Here is a 27,397-nt window from a genome sequence, read left to right as displayed (position 1 = left end):
TCCATTTTAGAATACGGCTGTAACATAACAAAATGTGGAAAAAGTCAAGGGGTCTGAATACTTCCCAAAGGCACTGTATGTAAGGCTACTTTAGACTCAGTGACACCAGTTAAAACCAAGAATAAACTGTTTGCCATGAGTCTCACCCTGGTTAAACGACCACACTCGTGCCTTAAAAAGTGAACTTAGAAAGGCTGAACGTAAATAGAAGGCCTGCAAACTTCCAGTATTCTATGAAATAATGAAGAATCTGATGATCAATTTCACTGCTGCGATTAAAGATGCAAGAGCGAACTACTTCTCTACCCTAATCTGAGAAACTCCACAAATCAGAAATGATGTTTAAGACGATTGAGTGTTGTTGGTTTTCATTTTCATGCCATTCTAAACATTTATTTCATGGCTTATGACGTGTTCATCTATCTGGGGGCAAAGATCATTCGGTCACTCATCTGTAGATTTTTTTTGTATTTCCCCTGTATTGCATGCGTTTAGTTCAGTTTCCCAAATATGTCTGTCACATAGGCATATTGTATATATCTATATCCGAGTTCTGCGCTGGCTCGGCTCTTTTGCCGCCCGTTGCTTTCGGTGTATCCATTCTAGGTCAATGGGTGTATCATACAATAGGTCTATATGGCAGAGGGAGACACATTCATAACTAAAGTGTAGAGGCCTGCGCGCCATGCCGCCATAGATGGATGGAGCCCCATAAATTACCAGGATTTAGAAAATTCTCCCTCGACCCCATTTTCATATCAGGCGTACCCACATGGGGTCGCGAACCCTAGTTTTGTAAGGGCTGCACTATGGTGAACGTTACATTCATGCCAGGAACGAGAGGGTTAAAACGGGGAGGGGATCATGCTGGGAGGCTGACGTATCGAGAACAGTCAGTGGATAACTGGGTTGCAACATCAATAACAATCGGTATAATACCGCTGGATCATCGGCGTTGCATGCGTTTAAATACAGGAATCCTCCCTGGCTTATTGAATGCGATTGGTATGCATTTTCACAGCCCCAGTAGAACACTGCAAAGAGGAAATTCTGACTCATTTTCGTGGTTTCGTTATCTGTGACGAGGGCGTTACAGGAAAGATGCCATGTCCATCGGTGAGTGCGGTGCGCGATCGCTGATCATAAAGAATGGTGCATTTGAATGTTGATATGTAGAAATAACACACGGCTTATCGTGTTGTAGTTGGAATAACGGTGTATAGGACAATATCTATGACAAATGGAGTAAAACGAATGATAAAATGAGAGGTGCCCGGTCGATCTGCGCAGGTGGATCACCAACCTGATGTTAACAATCTCGTTTCTCCCCGCGTCTGCCGGGTCGGTATGCTGTGAAGCTGGTTGTGAATACCGGAACTCGAGCCATGCTTCCCGGGGTCGGCGTGTTTGGCACCAGCTTGACCACGCGGGTGATTATCCCGCTTTTGAAGAACGAAGGATTCGCGGTCAAGGCTCTATGGGGACGGACTCAGGAGGAAGCCGAGGAGCTGGCCAAAGAAATGAACGTACCGTTTTATACCAATAGAATCGACGACGTTTTGCTGCATCAGGATGTGGATTTGGTGTGTATCAACCTACCTCCACCTTTAACGCGGCAGATTGCTGTCAAAACATTAGGTGAGTCGTGGTGAAGAAATGGGATGCTGTGACATTCGCGATATTGCCTTTGGGAAATCAATAGAGAATACTTAAATCACAGTTTATTACAAAATTGAAATGTATTATTCTCCATGAACAGGGGTATAGTAAGGTAGACTATTTGTGAATAAGAGTTGGCCTGTTTGATGTGAACATACAGACAGGTGTGGCATTCTTTCTCAATCAACTGCAATATTTTGTATTTTGGGGGGGGGAGGGGGGTGCAGTGTGGTGTAAAATATATAAATATATATTGCAGTTGATTGAGAAAGAATGCCACACCTGTCTGTATGTTCACATCAAACAGGCCAACTCTTATTCACAAATAGTCTACCTTACTACACCCCTGTTCATGGAGAATAATACATTTCAATTTTGTTCTAAACTGTGTAACTGTGATTGAACTGTTCTCTATTGATTCTCTAATGCCGTAAAAACCAAAAAATCAGCTGCAATCTGAATGAAAATCAAAATGCACAGCTGCCACTTCTGTGTAATCCACCTCTTTTATACAGACGGGTTTCTCCATCACTAACCCAGATAGTCAGGGTCTTGTCTCATGTTGGCCTACATTGAAGGGTTGGGTAGGCTACACCACACTGTCCAGTATCCATTACACAACCTGGATCCAAATGTATTTGTATTTTATTAAGGATCGTCATTGGCTGCTGCCTTGAACACACAACCCAGCCTGAGTCTCAACAGGGAAGTAGAACAGAGGGATGGAAGACTAGTAGCTCATCTAGACCATCCCCCTCAACATGAACCAGTTCACATCTGCTAGAGCAGGAACTTTTGCAAATTGAATTGTTACATCATTCTGACACTGATCCCTGTCTGACTATTGACCTTCTCTAGACCATGTGATAATGGATACGTCAGATGGACGGACTGACACACACATGCAGATGTCCAGTGACGATGATCATATAGGTAAATAACCCTGGGAGTAGTCATGGTTCATATCCTGACATGGGACCTGGCACAGGGAGTCTCAAGGAGGACCCCGAGCTGGCCGACCCAGCAGAGGGCAAAATGCGTCACTAGGGCAACGTTACAGAAGATGACACCCTCTTAATAAGTAGCCTTGCTCTCTGGGTTGCTGGGAGCTGTGGCCTTGTTACATCAGCAGAGACTGAGTATTCATAGCATATGGGTCAGACTCAGCAGTTGGGAAGTGATGACCTTAAAGGAGATGTTCAACAGAGTACTGGTACTACTATGTTGTTACTGTAGTTCTGACAGGTTTACTGCACAGGTGGGCCAGTGTGTGTGTTCCTGAGACTTTTAATTTATCTTTCTTTCCACTGTAAATCTCTCTGGATAAGAGTGTCTGCTAAATTACTCAAATGCTAATGGGATGTCAACTCTTCCTAACCTGGAAGGCATAGGCATGTGCCCAGACCAATGTATTTGGTTATCATTGATGAGTGACGATTTTGACTTTTTAATTTCTCTTTCTTTGCACTGTTGCCCAATCAGCGGCAGCAGCTGGCAGCAACACCAGATAACATCAGCCTCAAGGACACCGCAGTGGTAGAGCTGGATGGGGTCGTGGAGGTTCGTTGACCTAAAGTCAGACCAGACCCTGTTTGACAAGAATAACCACAGTACAGACGCTACGGAGCTGAGACGTGTGTCATCACTGTAACTTTCAGAGTAAATTCATAGTGCTGGTTTTGTTACGGGAGTGTCGGAATGCATGGCGATGATCTCTGTCATAACTTGAACTTTACTCTGGCGTGACGTACGGTGTAATGTCCCCAACAGTGACTGTTCACTCAGAGTCAACATGTCCTCTAGCTTCTAATCTTACACAGTTGTCTTTAGAAGAGCCTCCTGTTCATTTCTCCGCTCCTGCTTTGTTTGTTTTGGTTAATTTACATTTACATTTAAGTCATTTAGCAGACGCTCTTATCCAGAGCGACTTACAAGTACATACATTCATACTTTTTTGTACTGGTCCCCCGTGGGAATCGAACCCACAACCCTGGCGTTGCAAGCGCCATGCGCTACCAACTGAGCCACACGGGACCACTGTGTGACCACTAATGTGGTGATGGTGTTATCAGACGAGAAAGGAAAGCCTCGGTCTATTTCATGACTGGACTAATGTATCGGAACGTGTGTGCGCACACGACTTCTAGGAATGTGTTCCATTTATAGCTGTGGTGACTGTCCTCGTGTGTTATCTCCCCATCTGAACAGGTACAGACACTTTGCATTATTTTACATTGTCGTGTCTCAAGTTGGGATGCAGGCCTGTATGGAAATGTTGGACCTGGCTACATAGTTTATGATGTCAACCTGGAACGCTGTAGCCCTGCCTCTCCATTGTGTGTCAGAAACATTCTTTTTAGCTCGCTCTCTGAGGTCGAAGGTCGAGACACTGGTACTGTGACAGCGGCCCATTATGGCTCAGGAAAGTGCTGGCTTGGAATAGTTTGCAGTGGAATACAAAACTATTTCCCCTTTTGGGAATGTGCACTTGGAAGGCATTTGCCAACACTGTCCAACCCAAACTATGGTGCCTGACTTTGGGCATTGAACCAAACCAAGTGAACCAGGCTAAAACATTAGCATGAGCCCAGTGTTTTCCCCCTAGCAACTGCTATTGTTATGCGGTTTTACCTTTCAGTGTGACAATCTTAGTCACATTACAGCCAACTGGTATATCCAGCCAGGCCACATCTCTTCTTCAATAGTGATTTTTGTTGTTAGGTTTTTCACCCTCCTCCTTCCTACTATAGCATTCTGTTGACACAGAGAGTCTGATACGTTTCTCAGGGAACTGGCTCTTTGGCGAGCAAGTGTGCCGGTTGAGATTAGTATCTTGTCTCCCAGTCTGCGTTTTTAAAGGACTCGCGCGAGCGACTAGCATTTCTTGACCGACGACCATATGAAAGTGCGTTTTCAGGCTGTTGAGGATTAGAAGTTCTTTTTGCTCATTACATTTTTTTTTACCCGAATACATTTAGCGCTTCTGATCCACTCCGGCCCAAATAACATCCCATTTTGCTTCTGTGATGTTCGAGCGAAGCACACAGTAGAGGAAAAAGAGCAGATTCCTTCTAGCGTCTGGCCTACTACATTCATACAATCAGAGACTCTGAAAGAGGTTCACACATGTCATTCTGGGAGAAAAATGAACAGCCAGAACACAACGCCAAGTAGTGAAACCACAGAGTGTGGACGTTGTACAATAATTAGGCTACAGACAACATTTGTCAGTGCTATCGGTCTGTCAGTCTCTTCTAACTATGGCATGTCAATCATTGGGTTTATCAGTGTCTGTTTTTATAGACTGCTCACACCCACTATGAAGTTGGTTCAGAGGAACAGAAACCTTGTGGAGATGTGATCGGTGAGGTGAATTAGTTGGACCTGAGAGGGAGGTTAAAACTTAGTCTTCTCAACATTTCATTTTCCTTTAAACCTATTCACACTTTTCATATCAGTGCATGCAAAGGAGAGGAGACGAGGAGAAGAAGCCACTTTAGACTAATGAGGTGCACCCTACAGCCTCTTTGATCTTGAGATGCACCCTACAGCCTCTTTCGTCTAATGAGACTCACCCTACAGCCTCTGCTCTCTGGCTCAGTGCTGGGTCTATGATGCAACTAACCTTTACAGCACCGCGTAAGCCTTCCTGCGGTCCTCAGCCTGGCCCTGGCATCAGTGGCCGGGCTATCAGGTAACAGGTCAGCGTCCTCTGAAGCTGAACAGACAGACACTTCCTGATCCCCGCTGACTGTAGGATGCCGCTAAAAATAGAAGAAGCCCAGGAGGAGCTAGAGGGGTGCCGCAGTACTAATCATGTCCCGTTGAAAGGGCAAGTAGGCCTCCCTTAGCTTGAACACTGACACCCACATGCTAGACTTCTGATACACCTGGTACCTACCCAACTCTGCCTGGATTGGATATCATCATGTCCCCTGCAGTTGCTTCACGTGCGTGTAAGTTACACTAGCTGCAACTGGCTAACCTCTGTGACACTTTGTGTGTGCCGCTGTCCTTTCCATGCCAAAAACTTTCCTCTGGTGGATCTCATACCTATCAGGCTGTAGAGAAGTCTGAAGGTGGTCATTCTAAGGAGCTTGAGTATGGACTAGTCTGAAGGTGGTCTTTCTAGGGAGCTTGGTTATGGACTAGTCTGAAGGTGGTCTGTCTAGGGAGCTTGGTTATGGACTAGTCTGAAGGTGGTCTTTCTAGGGAGCTTGGTTATGGACTAGTCTGAAGGTGGTCTGTCTAGGGAGCTTGGTTATGGACTAGTCTGAAGGTGGTCTTTCTAGGGAGCTTGGTTATGGACTAGTCTGAAGGTGGTCTGTCTAGGGAGCTTGGTTATGGACTAGTCTGAAGGTGGTCTTTCTAGGGAGCTTGGTTATGGACTAGTCTGAAGGTGGTCTTCTGTCTAGGGAGCTTGGTTATGGTCTAGTCTGAAGGTGGTCTTTCTAGGGAGCTTGGTTATGGACTAGTCTGAAGGTGGTCTGTCTAGGGAGCTTGGTTATGGATTAGTCTGAAGGTGGTCTGTTTAGGGAGCTTGGTTATGGACTAGTCTGAAGGTGGTCTTTCTAGGGAGCTTGGTTATGGACTAGTTTGAAGGTGGTCTTTCTAGGGAGCTTGGTTATGGACTAGTTTGAAGGTGGTCTGTCTAGGGAGCTTGGTTATGGACTAGTCTGAAGGTGGTCTGTTTAGGGAGCTTGGTTATGGACTAGTCTGAAGGTGGTCTTCTGTCTAGGGAGCTTGGTTATGGATTAGTCTGAAGGTGGTCTGTCTAGGGAGCTTGGTTATGGACTAGTCTGAAGGTGGTCTTTCTAGGGAGCTTGGTTATGGACTAGTCTGAAGGTGGTCTTTCTAGGGAGCTTGGTTATGGACTAGTCTGAAGATGGTCTTTCTATGGAGCTTGGTTATGGACTAGTCTGAAGGTGGTCTGTCTAGGGAGCTTGGTTATGGACTAGTTTGAAGGTGGTCTTTCTAGGGAGCTTGGTTATGGACTAGTTTGAAGGTGGTCTGTCTAGGGAGCTTGGTTATGGACTAGTCTGAAGGTGGTCTGTTTAGGGAGCTTGGTTATGGACTAGTCTGAAGGTGGTCTTCTGTCTAGGGAGCTTGGTTATGGATTAGTCTGAAGGTGGTCTTCTGTCTAGGGAGCTTGGTTATGGACTAGTCTGAAGGTGGTCTTTCTAGGGAGCTTGGTTATGGACTAGTCTGAAGGTGGTCTTTCTAGGGAGCTTGGTTATGGACTAGTCTGAAGATGGTCTTTCTATGGAGCTTGGTTATGGACTAGTCTGAAGGTGGTCTGTCTAGGGAGCTTGGTTATGGATTAGTCTGAAGGTGGTCTGTCTAGGGAGCAGCCATCCACTAGAGCAGCCGTCCATGTGATCTCTTACTCTGAGAGAATGATGATGGCCAGAATGTAAATCCGGTTCTGACTAAGCTTCAAGGCAGTCAGAACATGGTGGTCTAGATGATCTACTAGTCTTCCATCCCTCTGTTCTAGGTCCCTGTTGAGACTCAGGCTGGGTTGTGTTCAGTTTTCTGGTTAGCCAGGCGTATAGGAGACAGAATGACAGAGCCATTCCCTTACTTCCTTGATTGGCACCGCTTGTTCTTGTTGGGAGTTTACAGGCCCTTCATGTTCACTCCTCCAGGACAGTCATTTACATGCACAGCAAATTGGCCAGTGTTACTTAACATTTCTAGTGTTGTTAAATTAACACTTGCTGGTGTAAAATAACCCAAGAGTTGGTGTTAATAACCAGTGTTTAACCAAAACCACACCCATCATATTTCCCTAAATGCTCTATTGCAGGTAGATTTTTAAAATAGTTTTGTTTCAATATCTATGTTTTTATACATTGATTAATTAATCTTATGCTATTCAAATATAACATACGTTTTTCTAAACTAATCCAATCTGTTTTATTCCACCCATTACTGAAATTGTTGTTCCAGTTTAGGTAGTCTCCTATCTTAGACTTCCCATCCCGGCAGTCATTCTGAATTCAGGTTATTGGTGAATACAAATTCCATATGTTGGACATCCCAACTCTAGCTGGATTCCATTAGGAAGTAAACTTCACAAGGAAGCATAATGTGACTTGCATTCCTAAAAACCATGTGTCTCAGGCCACTGTATTAGGGTAAACCTAAGCCCTCAAAATAAAGCCTTTTTATTTTTTTATTTTTTAGTTGTAACATGTTGAATAATTCAATGTTTACTGATAATATATTCACTTAGGATCTCACTTGGTGTGAAGGCCATAGGACAAAAAAGACTGCAAAAACCATGTCTCTGTCACTAACAAATACAGTCATGGGTGGTAACTCCACAATTCACCAGAAAGGCAAGGTGTTCTGGGAAACATGTAACATTGGAGAATTTGCTGTGTGCTAATAGAAGCTGGAGTGGGAGAAAGACAAAGGGCCTACTCTTGCGGTCCTGTGAAGTTGTCTATGTTTGCAAAGTGAATCTCAGAACTTGAGCTCTACCAGCCTACCTTCTCCCAGTACTGAAAAGTGAGCATTGCTCAAGTTAGGGGAAGAGTTTACTCATGGAAGCCCATCTATCTCTATGAAATGAGGGTCTGTTCTTTTGCTGTTTTGTGGCCCCACTTGTTAAAGTTTGTTTTGACAGTGCCAGAATGGCTACATCTGGCCATGCATAAAGCCTTATTTTGCTGCTGCCGTTCATTATTTCCATTCATGTTGAGATACGCTGTGTTAACCGTCTGTAATTGTGCCACTGATCCAAATATCCATCCAGAGATTTTCTACAGGATTGCCTTGTTGTTGCCCAATAATGAATATGCTGACTGTTGTGGGGACGTGATGTTCCTTTTAAGCAGAAGGAAAGTGTAGGCGTTTTCCCTAAACCACTCCTTCTAGGTGAGTTTTTAAACGGGGATAGTCTTGTCTACACAAAGTACAGACTTGCAGCTACTGTACCAGTCAGTAAGAAACCAGGGATTACAGTATTTCTCTGCACAAACTCATAGACATGGAACCTATTGTGAAAAGCTATTGACACAGAACCTATTGATGACAAGCTATTGACACAGAACCTATTGTTGACAAGCTATTGACACAGAACCTATTGTCGACAAGTTATTGAAAAATGATTTATTGTTGGTAACTACAAACCCAAGCTAGTGCAGTGTTAGGTTTCCTACCTATCGTCATTGCCAAGGGGAGAACTTCTCAAATATCCTTTATGTGAGTTTGTACGGGAGCAGCCACACTCGTGTTTCATAATTGGACGATGGGGACTAGAGACGGGAGGCAGGCCCACATGAGGCAGTCCCGTGAGGGGACAGCAGATTTCACTACTCAAAGGTCCCCATCATTCATCTGCATTAGGAAAAAGCCTCTTAACATACGGTTTTCTGGCTGACAGTACAGTAACCCAGATGATCAATTAAATAGATTATATTAATAATGCAGCTATTGTGTTTTAATGCTAACGGGGGTTTGTAACGCCATTGAAAGAAGAGACTTGTACTGTAAAAACGGTAAGGACATGTGTATCCTATGTAGCCGCAGTACATTTCTCACTTCCTGTGTTGTGTGTGTGGTGTGTTCACGCTCCAGTATTTGAGAGTATTCAAGTGCACCTTTGCAGGGTGTCTTGCTAGCAGCAATGAGCAACAGGGGAAAAAGGAAGTTCCCTGCTATGGCAATGCTAATGATGGCCACAGACACTATGGGCGGCTGTCGATGAGAGCCTATTGAGGGTACAGCATCCGAAGGCTTAAGAACAATGCCTCAGTGCCATCCTCCAAAACGTCCCTCCTGAGAACAATGCCTCAGTGCCATCCTCCAAAACGTCCCTCCTGAGTGATGCGTAGTTGCATACCCTTTATCTTGCTTCTAATCTCTCAACACGTTTCCTTCCCGGCAACAATTTAAACACGTGTCTCCCTCCTGGTGAAGTCAGACGTGTTTTCAGCCTCAAAGAAAATGACTTCACAGGAACAAAGACTCCAACATAAGTTTTGCATGTTGATTTTGATTTCCTGACATTGTGGACATCTATCACTTAATTTAAATTAAATATTAGCTTTCTTTATTTAGGCATGGACTACACTGAAATGTAGCTCTTAGCTGCCAATGTTGTACACCATGATGATAAACTAAACCTTGAATATAAATAAACCTTTTTAATGATAATCATGGAATTGGGATTTTCTATTCATGTTATTCAGACACAATATGCACTGACTCTTGACATTTCCCACATTCATCATAGCCATTGATGCTGCTTCACTTCACAATGTCTATTTTTATCTCCAATCCTCCGTACTACCAACACAAGGCAGGCACGAGGGCCCTACGCCATGAAGGGCTCAGTAATGAAGCAGTCCTACTCTCCGCTTCGTCCTCTAATACACTGTACACAGCAAGTCACTGTCATTCAGAGGGTACGCTGAATGGTCTGCAGAGTTTTTGTCTGCATAGCTCTAGGTCAGAATGAATTGTACGCCATAGGCATTCTAGACATTCTAGGAGAATGATGGCTGTGGCAGAATGTAAATTAAAATGTTTTCTTTCTTAGAGTATTCTGGGTTGGTCTGCATTGAAGTTGGATGGCAGAATTTGGACAGGAAGTAAATGAGTGATGCTTAAGAGGTAGGCCATTTCCTAGAATAGAGAACTGAGCAGAGAGATGGTCAGGTTTTGTTGGAGTGTGTGGTGGTTGTTATGGCCTCTCTGCTCTGTGACCTTTGGCACACCGGCACGGTAAAGGCCTCTCTGCTCTGTGACCTTTGGCACACCGGCACGGTAAAGGCCTCTGCTCTGTGACCTTTGGCACACCGGCACGGTAAAGGCCTCTCTGCTCTGTGACCTTTGGCACACCGGCATGGTAAAGGCCTCTGTTGAACCCTGTGTGCTGAGTAATGGCTATAACACTCATACCATCTGTTTGCTCATGTAAATAATTGTCTTCTTAACATGCTGTGCATATTTCATCGTGTTTATCTGACGTCTTGAGGCAAGAATCACACAAATTATTCATTGTGGCATTGCTGTCAGCCACGCTTTTCTTTCACACAAACGCTCCACTATCTGCTGAGTGGACCCAATATGCTCAGCCAAGGTACCTGCTGAGTGGACCCAATATGCTCAGCCAAGGTACCTGCTGAGTGGACCCAATATGCTCAGCCAAGGTACCTGCTGAGTGGACCCAATATGCCCAGCCAAGGTATCTGCTGAGTGGACCCAATATGCTCAGCCAAGGCAATTTAAGGCTGGATTATCCAGTTGTTGCTGTAGGTTACCAGATGGCCAAAAGCAAAAAGAGCAATTTAAACCCATCGCTATGGTATCTCAATATATTGCGTGTGTTGAAGAGGTTATCTGGGGTAATTGACCTCAAAATGAACCCTGATCTTGTATGTTTGTGTTACCTTTATACTAGAGGTCGACCGATTATGATTTTTCAATGCTGATACCGATACCGATTATTGGAGGACAAAAAAGCCGATACCGATTAATCGGCCGATTTATTTAAAAAAAATGTTTTTTTTAAATATATATCATACACACACACACACACATTTTTGTAATAATGACAATTGCAACAATACTGAATTAACAATGAACACTTTTATTTTAACTTAATATAATACATAAATATACACACGCAGACAGCTCTGAAGTGACAATGATACTGAAGAGTCTGCTTAGGAGACAAATACTCTCAACTGTTTGAATAAAATAGAGTTTAAGTTACCTGTGATGAATGTTGAAAACAATTTTATTTCTATATGCAGGAAATCCTATTTTAATAATGGGCATGGTAAGAATTGACAACCAAAGTGCGAGTCATAATTCCCATGACACCTAGCAAAATCTGAAAAGCGGTTCCTTCATTTATTCCAAAATAAGGTCTGTGTTTTGTGTAGGCTTACATCACCGTGCCAATTTTATAACTGTGTAGATATCCATAGGACAAGGTAACTCTGATCAATATTGGCTAAATATAAGCGAAGATAAAAAAAATTGTAGAGTGGATTTATGAAAATATGTTGACAAACGTTACCTTATCCTAGTGAGATTTACACGGGTATCAAAACGTAGAGGCGGTTTAAGCCTGCACGAAACACAGACCTTATTTGAAGTAGATCAAGACATTCTCTATGGAAGACATGAACGGTAAAATAACGAAGGAACCCCTTTCAAATTCAGCCGCAAGTTATTACAGGAATTATAACGCGTCGACTATTTCTCTCTAAACCATATACCTTTGACTAATCCGGAAACTATCACCTCGAAAACAAAACGTTTATTTCGTTCCGTATTTTATCTAACGGGTGGCATCCATGAGTCTAAATATTCCTGTTACATTGCACAACCTTCAATGTTGTCATAATTACGTAAAGTTCTGGCAAATTAGTTCGCAAAGAGCCAGGCGGCCCAAACTGACTCTGCGTGCAATGAACGCAAGAGAAATGACACAATTTCACCTGGTTAATACTGCCTGCTAACCTGGATTTCTTTTAGCTAAATATGCAGGTTTAAAAATATATACTTGTGTATTGATTTTAAGAAAGGCATTGATGTTTATGGTTAAGTACACATTGGAGCAATGACAGTCATTGATTGATTGTTTTTTATAAGATAAGTTTAATGCTAGCTAGCAACTTACCTTAGCTTACTGCATTCGCTAACAGGCAGGCTCCTCGTGGAGTGCAATGTAATCAATGCAAGATTGGATCCCCCGAGCTGACAAGGTTAGAAATCTGTCATTCTGCCCCGTTTCTAGGCCGTCATTGAAAATAAGAATGTGTTCTTAACTGACTTGCCTAGTTCAATAAGGATTAAAAAAGGTGTAAAAAAACAAACAAACAAAAAAAAACGGCAAATCGTTGTCCAAAAATATCGATTTCCGATTGTTATGAAAACTTGAAATCGGCCCCGATTAATCGGCCGACCTCTACTTTATACCTGTGCTGTCTTTGTGTGGTAATGGTGGCTGTTCTCAGCACTGTCTATAAAGAGTCTGAAAATGGTTGACCCTCTTTCCTTTAGAGAGATATCAGTGTGCTCTCTCTCTTGTGCTTTCACTCTCCTCTCTCGCTCTCTCTCGACCCTGAGTGGGAGGATGACAGAGGTCATCGCCATGCCAACAATGTGCACCCCCTTCTCTCTCACGCCAACTGACTCCTCTTTCCCAGTTACCCAGGCCAGCTCATTGTGTTTCTCTCTTCCACTGAATAAGAGGAAGTTCAATTGTAGCCCGTCTTTACAAAAAGGACTGGCAGTGAGGCGTACAATGCAAGGGAAGCTGTATTTGCCCATAGCTGTTATATATGCCTTTGCCCTGCAGTCACTGTGAGTCAATGGAGATGTCTGCCTCCATTAGTCAGACCTGGCTGAACCCCGTCCAACACCTTTGGGATGAATTGGAACACCGACTACGAGCCAGGCCTAATCGCCCAACATCAGTGCCCCGATCTCACTAATGCTCTTGTGACTGAATGGAAGCAAGTCCCCGCAGCAATGTTCCAACATCTAGTGGAAAGCCTTCCCAGAAGAGTGGAGGCTGTTATGGCAGCAAAGGGGAGACCAACTCCATATTAATGCCCATGATTTTGGAATGAGATGTTCGAGGAGCAGGTGTTCACATATCTTTGATCATGTAGTGTATCACTCTAGGAAAGAGAATGAATGTAAGGAATAGTGTTGTTAGTGAACGATCATGTGGATCGCTCTTATAGGATGATACAATTGGTCAGGAGCCGAAATATGTTTTTCTCTCTACCCCTCCCTACTTATCCACTGCTATGGCATCTTCTTTAATGAGATTAGGAACCACGCTCCAAACCAGCCTGTTGTCTCAAGAGAACGATGGGGGTCCTAGAAGGTCACTTGTGTTTGTCCTTTTAATTAATAAATTAATTTCGACAGGAGGAGGCTGCATGAGGCTGCCCCCCCCCACCTCTCCCCCAGTGTTGTGGCCAATTACTCACTCTACGCTCGGCCATAACACACACGTTACCGCTTCAAAGTAGCCTGTAATTGTTTTGACATTTATACTGACAGATGAATTAAATGGAGTGCGCTTTACGGCCAATATGCACAGCTAATTTCCACAGCTTGTGCCTGATACGACATGCGTTCATTAACATGAAAATGAACCGAGTGACTGACTGAACAGAATGTAATAATGCCCCATCATTCTTCTCCTTAGTGTGGTTCCATCTTTTATAGTACACGTGTAATGTTGTTACAAAGGTGTGATATAGTATGAAGGGACGTCTGCTGATTTTAAGTAGACAATAGCGGTTAGCGCACATGGCTAATTGGTCCCTCGGGACTAGAGACTAGTGGAAGGTTGATCGCCACATGACACCTTGACAGGATGTCAATATCTTTTGTTAGCCTCTAAAAGGGAGGAAATCACAGGCCTGCAGATTGTTTTGGTTTAAAGATATACCACTGTATGCTGATTTTTAAACGCTAAGCCAGATGTTGTAGTAGCACTGCACCTACCGTCAACTCCACTGTCAATTGGAGCCAATTTAATAAACAGATCACTGACCATTTCGAATCCCACCGTACCTTCTTCGCTATGCAAACCGGTTTCCGAGCTGGTCACGGGTGCACCTCAACCACGCTCCAGGTACTAAACGATATCATAACCGCCATCAATAAAAGACAGTACTATGCAGCCGTCTTCATCGACCTGGCCAAGGCTTTCGACTCTGTCAATCACCGTATTCTTATCAGCAGACTCAACAACCTTGGTTTCTCTAATGACTGCCTCTCCTGGTTCACCAACTACTTCTCAGACAGAGTTCGGGGTGTCAAATCGGAGGGCCTGCTGTCCGGACCTCTGGCAGTCTCTATGGGGGTGCCACAGGGTTCAATTCTTGGGCCGACTCTTTTCTCTGTATATATCAACGATGTCGCTCTTGCAGCGGGTGATTCTCTGATCCACCTCTATGCAGACGACACCATTCTCTATACATCTGGCCCTTCTTTGGACACTGTTAACAAACCTCCAAATGAGCTTCAATGCCATACAACACTCCTTCCGTGGCCTCCAACTGCTCTTAAATGCTAGTAAAACTAAATGCATGCTTTTCAACCGTTCGCTGCCCGCACCCGCCTGCCCGACTAGCATCACTACTCTGGATGGCTCCGACTTAGAATATGTGGACAACTACAAATACCTAGGTGTCTGGTTAGACTGTAAACTCTCCTTCCAGACTCATATCAAACATCTCCAATCCAAAATCAAATCTAGAATCGGCTTCCTATTTCGCAACAAAGCCTCCTTCACTCACACCACCAAACATACCCTCGTAAAACTGACTATCCTGTCGATCCTCGACTTCGGCGACGTCATTTACAAAATAGCCTCCAACACTCTACTCAGCAAACTGGATGCAGTCTATCACAGTGCCATCCGTTTTGTCACCAAAGCCCCGTTGACCACCCACCACTGCGACCTATATGCTCTCGTCGGCTGGACCTCTACATATTCGTCAGTGGGTCTGACCTGGAGCCAGACCCACTGGCTCCAGGTCATCTATAAGTCTTTGCTAGCTAAAGCTCCACCTTCTCAGCTCACTGGTCACGATAACAACACCCACCCGTAGCACGCGCTACAGCAGGTATATCTCACTGGTCATCCCCAAAGCCAACACCTCCTTAGGCAGCCTTTCCTTCCAGTTCTCTGCTGCAAATGACTGGAACTAATTGCAAAAATCGCTGAAGCTGGAGACTTATATTTCCCTCACTAACTTTAAACATCAGCTATCTGAGCAGCTAGCCGATCGCTGCAGCTGTACATAGCCCATCTGTAAATAGCCCATCCAATCTACCTACCTCATCCCCATATTGTTTTTATTTACTTTTCTGCTTTTCTGCACACCAGTATTTCTACTTGCACATCTATCACTCCAGTGTTAATTTGCTAAATTGTAATTACTTCGCTACTATGGCCTATTTATTGCCTTACCTCCTCACGCCATTTGCACACACTGTATATAGATTTTCTTTTTTTCTATTGTGTTATTGACTGTGCGCTTGTTTATTCCATGTGTAACTCTGTGTTGTTGTTTGTGTCGCTTTGCTTTATCTTGGCCAGGTCGCAGTTGTAAATGAGAACTTGTTCTGAACTAGCCTACCTGGTTAAATAAAGGTGAAATAAAAAGGTAGGCTTATCCTAGATGGTTAGCCTAATTGCGAGCTCTGGTTATTACCTGTGTGGAGTTGAAAACACAGCTACCAGGTGAGCTCCATCCACGTTCACATTAGCATCATGGCTCTCTTGTCCAGTATCGCAGGAGAGGTGGTTGACCTGCTATGTGTGTCTGGATATGAGCACTCCTCTCTGGGTGTGCTGCTGCAGCTGGGTGTGGATCGATGGTGCATGGTGGGCTGTGATTAGCCTATGTGGCCTGTTGGGGGTATAATGTGTGTGTATAGTGTGTAGTTGGACTTCAATGTAATTCGGTGCACGTATTGGTGTTTGGACATTGTATGCAGGAGACACATGCTTTTGTGTTATTGGGCGTTGCATTTGTTATTTTGCCAAGATATGCAGTGTGTGTCACCTGTGTCACCTGCTCCCCATCATTAATTATATTCCCAGGGCTTATCTTGCTCCCAACATGCCTGCCCTGGCCCCTCTGTGTATCTGGTGCTGTGTGAGGATGGGGCGGTATGCCTGCCCTGGCCCCTCTGTGTATCTGGTGCTGTGTGAGGATGGGGCGGTATGCCTGCCCTGGCCCCTCTGTGTATCTGGTGCTGTGTGAGGATGGAATGGTATGCCTGCCCTGGCCCCTCTGTGTATCTGGTGCTGTGTGAGGATGGGGCGGTATGCCTGCCCTGGCCCCTCTGTGTATCTGGTGCTATGTGAGGATGGGGCGGTATGCCTGCCCTGGCCCCTCTGTGTATCTGGTGCTGTGTGAGGATGGGGCGGTATGCCTGCCCTGGCCCCTCTGTGTATCTGGTGCTATGTGAGGATGGGATGGTATGCTACATTTTGTTTTCTCAACTGGTAATTGAAGCTCGCCTCCCATTCACCATGAGACATTCTGGAGAGAGACTCGCCTATCTCTTCGCCACACACCCCTCCCCTTCTTCTTGTCTCAACATTTTAAATTATACTCAACACATCTTCACACACACACACGCAACTCAATAAAATAATAACGAGGCTTCATAATGGGGGTACCGGTACCAAGTCAATGTGGAGGCTATATACAGAGGGTACCGGTACCAAGTCAATGTGGAGGCTATATACAGAGGGTACCGGTACCAAGTCAATGTGGAGGCTCTATACAGGGGGTACCGGTACACAGTCAATGTGGAGGCTATATACAGAGGGTACCGGTACCAAGTCAATGTGGAGGCTATATACAGAGGGTACCGGTACCAAGTCAATGTGGAGGCTCTATACAGGGGTTACCGGTACACAGTCAATGTGGAGGCTATATACAGAGGGTACCGGTACCAAGTCAATGTGGAGGCTATATACAGGGGGTACCGGTACCAAGTCAATGTGCGGGGGTACAAGTTAGTCGAGGTAATTTGTACATGTAGGTAGGGGTGAAGTGACTATAATAAAGAGTGAGTATTAGCAGTGGAAAAACAAGTGTGGGGAGTGTCAATGTAAAAACGTTTTTTGAATGATTTTATTTCTTTATGTATAGACAGGATTGATTATAACATTTTTGGCACATTTCTTTCCATTGACTTCCCTATTGAGCCCACCACTATGTCATCTCTCTCCTGTTCTATTTGTTTTCAAATCAACTTTCTTAAATTGTCCAGAAGCCAAATGCACAATCCTAGTCATATTATCAACCCATCCTAGTTGTTGTGTCTCTTTCTAAGTTTCTAACAGAGACTTTCATCTCTATCACATATAGAGAGGGGGGGGGGGGGGGGGGCATTGTCGTGCCCTCTTCATGACTGTGTTGGTGTGTGTGGACCATGATTGATCCTTTAGTGATGTGGACACCGATGAACATGAAGCTCTTGACCTGCTTCACTACAGCCCTGTCGATGTGAATTGGCCCTCCGTTTCTCTTCCCTCCATTTCCTGTAGTTCACGATCGGCTCCTTTGTCTTGCTGACATTGAGGGAGAGTTTGTTGTCCTGGCACCACACTGCCAGGTCTCTGACCTCCCTGTAGGTTGTCTCATCGTCGTCGGTGATCAGGCCTACCACCGTTGTGTCGTCTGCAAACGTAATGATGGTGTTGGAGTTGTGCGCGGCCACGCAGTCGTGGGTGAACAGGGAGTACAGGACGGGACTAAGTACACACCACTGAGGTGCCCGCATGTTGAGGGTCAGCGTGGCGGATATGTTGTTACCTACCCTCACTACCTGGGGGCGGCCTGTCAGCAAGTCCAGGATCCAGTTGCAGAGGGAGGTGTTTAATCCCAGGGTCCCTAGCTTAGTGCTAAGCTTGGACCGCACTATGGTGTTGAACGCTGAACTGTAGTTAATGAACAGCATTCTCACGTAGGTGTTCTTTTTGTCCAGGTGGGAAATGGTGTTTGAGATGATGGTGTTGAGGTGAGCCATGACCAGTCTTTCAAAGCGTTTTATGGCTACAGATGTGAGTGCTACGGGGCGGTAGTCATTTAGACAGGTTTGCCTTGGCGTTCTTGGGCACAGGGACTATGGTGGTCTGCTTGAAACATGTTGGTATTACAGACTGGGTCAAGGAAAGGTTGAAAATGTCAGTGAAGACACTTGCCAGCTGGTCAGCGCATGCTCTGAGTACATGTCCTGGTAACCCGTCTGGTCCTGTGGCCTTATGAATGTTAACCTGTTTAAAGGTCTTTCATCGGCTATGGAGAGCATGATCACAAAGTCGTCCGGGAACAGCTGCTGCTCTCACGCATGGTTCAGTGTTGCTTACCTCGAAGCGAGCATTGAAGGCATTTAGCTCATCTGGTAGGCTCGCGACACTGGGCAGCACACGGCTGGGTTACCCTTTGTAATCCGTGAGTTTGCAAGCCCTGCCACATTCGACGAGCATCACAGCCAGTGTAGAAGGATTTGAACTTAGTCCTGTATTGAAGCTTTGCCTGTTTGATGGTTCGTAGGAGGGTGTAGCAGAAATTCTTATAAGCGTCCTGATTAGTGTCCGGCTCCTTGAAAGCGGCAGCTCTAGCTTTTAGCTCAGTGCGGATGTTGCCTGTAATCCATGGCTTCTGGTTGGGATATGCTTGTATGGTCAATGTGGGGACAAAGTTGTCGATGAACTTATTAATGAAGCAGGTGACTGATGTGGTAAACTCCTCATTGACAATCGGATGAATCACAGAACATATTCCAGTCTGTGCTAGCGAAACAGTCCTGTAGGCAGGCGGGCGGGTGCGGGCATTAATCGGTTGAAGAGCATGCATTTAGTTTTACTAGTGTTTAAGAGCAGTTGGAGGCTACGGAAGGAGTGTTGTATGGCATTGAAGCTCATTTGGAGGTTTGTTAACACAGTGTCCAAAGAAGGGCCAGATGAATAGAGAATGGTGTCGTCTGCGTAGAGATGGATCAAAGAATCACCCGCAGCAAGAGCGACATCATTGATTTATACAGGGAAAAGAGTCGGCCCGAGAATTGAACCCTGTGGCACCCCCATAGAGACTGCCAGAGGTCTGGACAACAGGCCCTCCGATTTGACACTGCTCTCTATCTGAGAAGTAGTTAGTGAACCAGGCGAGGCAGTCATTTGAGAAACCAAGGCTGTTGAGTCTGCCGATAAGAATACAGTGATTGACAGAGTCGAAAGCCTTGGCCAGGTTGATGAAGATGGCCACACAGTACTGTTTTTTATCAATGGTAGTTATGATATCGATTAGGTCCTTGAGCGTGGCTGAGGTGCACCCGTGACCAGCTCGGAAACCGGATTGCATAGCGGAGAAGGTACGGTGGGATTCGAGATGGTCGATCTATTTGTTCACTTGGCTTTCGAAGACTTTAGAAAGGCAGGGCAGGATGGATATAGGTCTGTAACAGTTTAGGTCTAGAGTGTCTTCTCCTTTGAAGAGGGGTATGACCGCGGCCGCTTTCCAATCTTTAAGAATCTCAGATGATACGAAAGAGAGGTTGAACAGACCAGTAATAGGGGTTGCGACAATGGCGGTGGATAATTTTAGGAAGAGAGGGTCCAGATTGTCTAGCCCAGCTGATTTGTAGGGATCCAGATTCTGCAGCTCTTTCAGGACATCAGCTGTCTGGATTTGGGTGAAGGAGAAGTGGGGGTGGGCTTGGGCCAGTTGCTGCGGGGGGTGCAGAGCTGTTGGCCGGGGTTGGGGTAGCCAGATGGAAAGCGTGGATAGCCGTAGAGAAATTATCGATTATCGTGGATTTATCGGTGGTGACAGTGTTTCCTAGCCTCAGTGCAGTGGGCAGCTGAGAGGAGGTGCTCTTATTCTCCATGGACTTTAGTGTCCCAAAACTTTTTGGAGTTAGTGCTGCAGGATGCAAATTTCTGTTTGAAAAAGCTAGCCTTTGCTTTCCTAACTGACTGTGTATATTGGTTCCTGACTTCCCTGAAAAGTTGCATATCGCGGGGACTATTCGAAGCTAGTGCAGTGCGCCACAGGATGTTTTTGTGCTGGTCAAGGGCAGTCAAGTCTGGAGTGAACCAAGGGCTATATCTGTTCTTAGATGGAAGGCCGTGTTGCCCAGCAGGGATCTCTTGTCCTCTGAAGAATGTCTGGTGGTAGAGTGGATACGTTGTAGTACCGTCGTCGTGTGTTAGAAGAGATACTTTGTCCGTCCTTTCCTAGCCTACGTTTACAGCTGCTGCGGCTAGGAGGTATCACTTCTTTAGTGAATAAGAGTTCAAAGTTCATACCAAGTTGCCATACTTTGAGCTCACGCTGAGGTTGGCTTAGTTCTGTAGTTGATATTAGCCCTTTTAACGTCTGGACAGCAGTCCTCACATCCTCGGGAACACAAATGTTACATTTTCGTAACGTGCTTATATAGTGGTGGAGAGAAGGGCGTGTTTCATAGTTCACAACCAATGTCTGTTCACTTGGGCGGGGCCACTGAGTGAACAGAGTTTACCTTATGGAAACAATTCTCATTTAGAAGCTAAAATTACATTTAATCTTTTCACAAATAGTTTCATATTTCAACATTCACATGGTATTGTTGTGCAATTTAAATCTGATAACTAGAATGTGTATACTTTCCAAGATACAGTTTATGTTGTCCTATCATCAGTAATAATGTCTCAGATGACAACTGATCTAATATCATATTCTTCAAGTACCAACGCATATTTTCAGCTGGTTGGATTACCGAAATATGGTTCTGTTCACCAGACTCTCTTTAAGAAAGGGCTTTCCAATAGTCACTCTGTAGAGAGAGAGAGAGAGGAAAGGGGGAAAGGTATTTATGGGGGTCATAAACCTCACCAAAAGGCCAACGTCATGACACCATGTTTACAGATTTGAGGTTGTACCTGGTAGGTTCCTTGATCATTTGTGTGAGATTGAGGGCATCTAGTTTAGATTGTAGGACGGCCGGGTGTTAAGTATATCCCAGTTTAGGTCACCCAACAGTACAAACTCTGATGATAGATGGGGGGCAATCAATTCACCTATGGTGTCCAGGGCACAGCTGGGAGCTGAGGGAGGTCTATAACAAGCGGCAACAGTGAGACTTATTTCTAGAGAGATGGATTTTTAAAAGTAGTAGCTCGAACTGTTTGGGAATGGACCTGGATAGGAGAACAGAACTCTGCAGGCTATCTTTACAGTAGATTGCAACTCCGCCCCCTTTAGCAGTTCTATCTTGATGGAAAATGTTGTAATTGGGGATGGAAATTTCAGATGGCCTTCCTAAGCCAGGTTTCAGACACGGCTAGAACATCAGGGTTGGCGGAGTGTGCTAAAGCAAACTTAGGGAGGAGGATTCTGATGTTCATATGCATGAACCCAAGGCTTTTCCGGTTACAGAAGTCAACAAATGAGAGCGCCTGTTGACACACAGGGCCTGGGTTAACCTCTAGAGGAACAGAGGAGGAGTAGGATAAGGGTACGGCTAAAGGCTATAAGAACTCTGTCAGGTCTCCTCTCTGAAATGCCAATCTGGTGTCACCCACACTCTCAGAGAAGGGTGGGATCTACCCACTACCAGGTGAGCTTCACCACTTTGTCAGGTACAGCTCGTGGGGTCTTTGAACTACTGTATTCCTGGCGTTTAGCATGCATTATTGATGGTTAGGGGCTGTGCTGCGATGCCTAAGGATTTTTCTACTCCATTACTGTTCTCCCACTGGGACGTAGACACTTCACCCTGGCTAGCGCTGGTTAACACAGTGAGCATTGCATCCCTGTATTTCTACTTGGAACGCTTCACCCTGGCTAGCGCTAGCTAACACGGTTAGCAGTGCCTCACCTTATTTCTACTTGGAACACTTCACCCTGGCTAGTGCTGGCTAACACGGTTAGCATTGCCTCACTGTATTTCTACTTGGAACATTTCACCCTGGCTAGCGCTGGCTAACACGGTTAGCATGTAGTGACTCTGTATGTTAACTCTTCATCCTGGCTAGCGCTGGCTGACACCATTAGCACTGCGTCCCTGTATGGAGATTTCACTAGCAGCTAGCAAACTACGGACAACTGCAGGAAGTGTGTGTTCCGCAGTCCTCCTACTGGAATAAGCTCTCCTCCATTCTACCTGGAGTAGCCTCTGTCCTTCAGTCTCCCTTTTCGTTCTTTCTCTCTTTACTTTTCTTGCTTGCTTTCCCGTTACCACATCAGCGCTCTCACTCACATGTGCACCTCTTTCACTCTCTCCTCCTCTCATGTCCTCCGCACATTCTCTTCCTCACACTCAATCTCCTACCCGGCACAACCAGAAGAGGACTGTCCACCCCTGGTTCCTCTAGGTTTTTTCCTAGGTTCCTGCCTTTCTAGGGAGTTTTTCCTAGCCACTGTGCTTCTGCATCTGCATTGCTTTCTCTTTGGGGTTTCAGGCTGGGTTTCTGGTATAGCGCTTTGTGACTGCTGATGTGAAAAGGACTTTATAAAATACATTGATTGACTCAATCTCACTTCCTCTCCTTCTTTCCTCTCATATATACAATCCCCCTCTCCCCTCAGGTATGGCTGAGCTTGGCTGATGACTCATCAGTCTGACCTTCATAAGCTACAGTGCCTTCAGAAAGTATTCACACCCCATAACTTTTTCCACATTTTGTTGCGTTACAGCCTGAATTTAAAATGGATTTCATTGAGATGTTGTGTCACTGACCTAAATACAATACCCCATAATGTCAAAGTGGAATGTTGTTTTTAGAAATGAAATCCCGAATGAAAATGTTAAATGTCTTGAGTCAATAAGTATTTAACCCCTTTGTTATGGTAAGCCTAAATACATTCAGGAGTAAAAATGTGCTTAACAAGTCACATAATAAGTTGCATGGACTCACTCTGTGTGCAATAATAGTGTTTAACATGATTTTGAATTTTTTATTTTATTTTTTTATTTCACCTTTATTTAACCAGGTAGGCAAATTGAGAACAGGTTCTCATTTACAATTGCGACCTGGCCAAGATAAAGCAAAGCAGTTCGACACATACAACAACACATAGTTACACATGGAGTAAAACAAACATACAGTCAATAATACAGTGAAAAATAAGTCTATATACAATGTGAGCAAGTGAGGTGAGATAAGGGAGGTGAAGGCAAACAAAATATATAAATAAATAAAAATATAAAAAAGGCCAAGGTGGCGAAGTAAATACAATATAGCAAGTAAAAAAAAACACTGGAATGGTTGGTTTGCAGTGGAAGAAAGTGTAAAGTAGAGATAGAAATAATGGGGTGCAAAGGAGCAAAATAAATAAATAAATACAGTAGGTAAAGAGGTAGTTGTTTGGGCTAAATTATAGGTGGGCTATGTACAGGTGCAGTAATCTATGAGCTGCTCTGACAGCTGGTGCTTAAAGCTAGACAGGGAGATAAGTGTTTCCAGTTTCAGAGATTTTTGTAGTTCGTTCCAGTCATTGGCAGCAGAGAACTGGAAGGAGAGGCGGCCAAAGGAAGAATTGGTTTTGGGGGTGACCAGAGAGATATACCTGCTGGAGCGCGTGCTACAGGTAGGTGCTGCTATGGTGACCAGCGAGCTGAGATAAGGGGGTACTTTACCTAGCAGGGTCTTGTAGATGACCTGGAGCCAGTGGGTTTGGCGACGAGTATGAAGCGAGGGCCAGCCAACGAGAGTGTACAGGTCGCAGTGGTGGGTAGTATATGGGGCTTTGGTGACAAAACGGATGGCACTGTGATAGACTGCATCCAATTTATTGAGTAGGGTTTTGGAGGCTATTTTGTAAATGACATCACCGAAGTTGAGGATTGGTAGGATGGTCAGTTTTACAAGGGTATGTTTGGCAGCATGAGTGAAGGATGCTTTGTTGCGGAATAGGAAGCCAATTCTAGATTTAACTTTGGATTGGAGATGTTTGATGTGAGTCTGGAAGGAGAGTTTACAGTCTAACCAGACACCTAGGTATTTGTAGTTGTCCACATATTCTAAGTCAGAGCCGTCCAGAGTAGTGATGTTGGACAGGCGGGCAGGTGCAGGCAGCGATCGGTTGAAGAGCATGCATTTAGTTTTACTTGTATTTAAGAGCAATTGGAGGCCACGGAAGGAGAGTTGTATGGCATTGAAGCTCGCCTGGAGGGTTGTTAACACAGTGTCAAAAGAAGGGCCAGAAGTATACAAAATAGTGTCGTCTGCGTAGAGGTGGATCAGAGAATCACCAGCAGCAAGAGCGACATCATTGATGTATACAGAGAAGAGAGTCGGTCCAAGAATTGAACCCTGTGGCACCCCCATAGAGACTGCCAGAGGCCCGGACAACAGACCCTCCGATTTGACACACTGAACTCGATCAGAGAAGTAGTTGGTGAACCAGGCGAGGCAATCATTAGAGAAACCAAGGCTGTCGAGTCTGCCGATGAGGATGTGGTGATTGACAGAGTCAAAAGCCTTGGCCAGGTCAATGAATACGGCTGCACAGTATTGTTTCCTATCGATGGCGGTTAAGATATCGTTTATGACCTTGAGCGTGGCTGAGGTGCACCCATGACCAGCTCTGAAACCAGATTGCATAGCGGAGAAGGTATGGTGGGATTCGAAATGGTCGGTAATCTGTTGACTTGGCTTTCGAAGACCTTAGAAAGGCAGGGTAGGATAGATATAGGTCTGTAGCTGTTAGGGTCAAGAGTGTCCCCCCCTTTGAAGAGGGGGATAACCGCAGCTGCTTTCCAATCTTTGGAAATCTCAGACGACACGAAAGAGAGGTTGAAAAGGCTAGTAATAGGGGTGGCAACAATTTCAGCAGATAGTTTTAGAAAGAAAGGGTCCAGATTATCTAGCCCGGCTGATTTGTAAGGGTCCAGATTTTGCAGCTCTTTCAGAACATCAGCTGACTGTATTTGGGAGAAAGAGAAATGGGGAAGGCTTGGGCGAGTAGCAGAGGGGAGGGCAGTGCTGTTGACCGGGGTAGGGGTAGCCAGGTGGAAAGCATGGCCAGCCGTAGAAAAATGCTTATTGAAATTCTCAATTATAGTGGATTTGTCGGTGGTGACAGTGTTTCCTATCTTCAGTGCAGTTGGAAGCTGGGAGGAGGTGTTCTTATTCTCCATGGACTTTACAGTGTCCCAGAACTTTTTTGAATTTGTGTTGCAGGAAGCAAATTTCTGCTTGAAAAAGCTAGCCTTGGCTTTTCTAACTGCCTGTGTATATTGGTTTCTAGCTTCCCTGAAAAGTTGCATATCACGGGGGCTGTTCGATGCTAATGCAGAACGCCATAGGATGTTTTTCTGTTGGTTAAGGGCAGTCAGGTCAGGAGAGAACCAAGGGCTATATCTGTTCCTGGTTCTAAATTTCTTGAATGGGGCATGCTTATTCAAGATGGTGAGGAAGGCATTTTTAAAAAATATCCAGGCATCCTCTACTGACGGGATGAGATCAATATCCTTCCAGGATACCTCGGCCAGGTCGATTAGAAAGGCCTGCTCGCTGAAGTGTTTCAGGGAGCGTTTGACAGTGATGAGTGGAGGTCGTTTGACCGCTGACCCATTACGGATGCAGGCAATGAGGCAGTGATCGCTGAGATCTTGGTTGAAAACAGCAGAGGTGTATTTGGAGGGCAAGTTGGTTAGGATGATATCTATGAGGGTACCCGTGTTTACGGAATTGGGGTGGTACCTGGTAGGTTCATTGATAATTTGTGTGAGATTGAGGGCATCAAGCTTAGATTGTAGGATGGCTGGGGTGTTAAGCATGTTCCAATTTAGGTCGCCTAGCAGCACGAGCTCTGAAGATAGATGGGGGGCAATCAGTTCACATATTGTGTCCAGAGCACAGCTGGGGGCAGAGGGTGGTCTATAGCAGGCGGCAACGGTGAGAGACTTGTTTTTAGAGAGGTGGATTTTTAAAAGTAGAAGTTCAAATTGTTTGGGAACAGACCTGGATAGTAAAACAGAACTCTGCAGGCAATCTTTGCAGTAGATTGCAACACCGCCCCCTTTGGCCGTTCTATCTTGTCTGAAAATCTTGTAGTTGGGGATGAAAATGTCAGAATTTTTGGTGGTCTTCCTAAGCCAGGATTCAGACACGGCTAAAACATCCGGGTTGGCAGAGTGTGCTAAAGCAGTGAACAAAACAAACTTAGGGAGGAGGCTTCTAATGTTAACATGCATGAAACCAAGGCTATTACGGTTACAGAAGTCATCAAAAGAGAGCGCCTGGGGAATAGGAGTGGAGCTAGGTACTGCAGGGCCTGGATTCACCTCTACATCACCAGAGGAACAGAGGAGGAGTAGGATAAGGGTACGGCTAAAAGCTATGAGAATTGGTCGTCTAGAACGTCTAGAACAGAGAGTAAAAGGACGTTTCTGGGGGCGATAAAATAGCTTCAAGGAATAATGTACAGACAAAGGTATGGTAGGATGTGAATACAGTGGAGGTAAACCTAGGTATTGAGTGATGATGAGAGCGATATTGTCTCTAGAAACATCATTGAAACCAGGTGATGTCATCGCATATGTGGGTGGTGGAACTGAGAGGTTGGATATGGTATAGTGAGCAGGGCTAGAGGCTCTACAGTGAAATAAGCCAATAAACACTAACCAGAACAGCAATGGACAAGGCATATTTACATTAAGGAGAGGCATGCTTAATCGAGTGATCAATAAGGGTCCAGTGAGTAGAGGTTGGTTGGGGTCACGGCGATCCAGACAGCTGGCCGGGTAGATGGCTATCGGTAGCATAGGATGGAGGTCTATTTTTAGACACCTCGTGCGTTTCCGTCTGTAGATTAGTGGGGTTCCGTGTGGTAGAGGGGATCAATCCAATTGGCAAAATAGATATAGTGACCCAAGAAAAAATTGTCCGATATACTTATTCAGATAGCAGCCGATAAGACAGCTAACGATTAGCGGGCCCCAGATGAGCGTTCAGGTAACGTCGCGACGGAGGTGCCAGTTGGATAACTCCCTCGGGCAGATAACGTCGGCAGTCAGTCGTGAAGGCCCAGTGGGGCTCCGTGCAAATGTCCAGAGCCTGCGGCTGAAATCCGGGGACACTGAGAAAAAAAAAGGCCCGGTATGCTCCGGTCCGAGTCGCGTTGCACAAAAGTGCCGGTAGATTATCGAGCTAAAGGAATAGGTGATGACCACAAAACGTGGGCAGCTGAAACACCAACGCTAGCCAGCAAACCGGCTAACTTCTGGGCAG

The 27,397-nt window shown here is 45.1% G+C and overlaps 1 protein-coding gene across 3 annotated transcripts in view; it reads left to right on the top strand.

Moving 5' to 3' along the window:
• The first annotated feature begins 894 nt into the window (after nt 1-894).
• LOC120028034 (glucose-fructose oxidoreductase domain-containing protein 1-like) overlaps nt 895-27,397 on the top strand; it is a 36,162-nt gene continuing 9,659 nt past the window's right edge. Inside the window, exons 1-2 of one of the 3 annotated variants that reach the window (XM_038973170.1) lie at nt 895-1,116; nt 1,359-1,638. In XM_038973170.1, coding sequence (XP_038829098.1) covers nt 997-1,116; nt 1,359-1,638 — 400 coding nt within the window. In that variant the 5' untranslated portion in view covers nt 895-996. Of the gene's footprint in view, nt 1,117-1,290; nt 1,639-27,397 lie in introns of those variants that run through there. The other 2 variants (XM_038973171.1, XM_038973172.1) reach the window with 2 other exon arrangements.

The sequence above is a fragment of the Salvelinus namaycush genome, chromosome 33, assembly GCF_016432855.1.
Source record: "Salvelinus namaycush isolate Seneca chromosome 33, SaNama_1.0, whole genome shotgun sequence".
NCBI lineage: Eukaryota > Metazoa > Chordata > Actinopteri > Salmoniformes > Salmonidae > Salvelinus > Salvelinus namaycush.
This window is presented reverse-complemented; position numbering and strand designations above follow the sequence as displayed.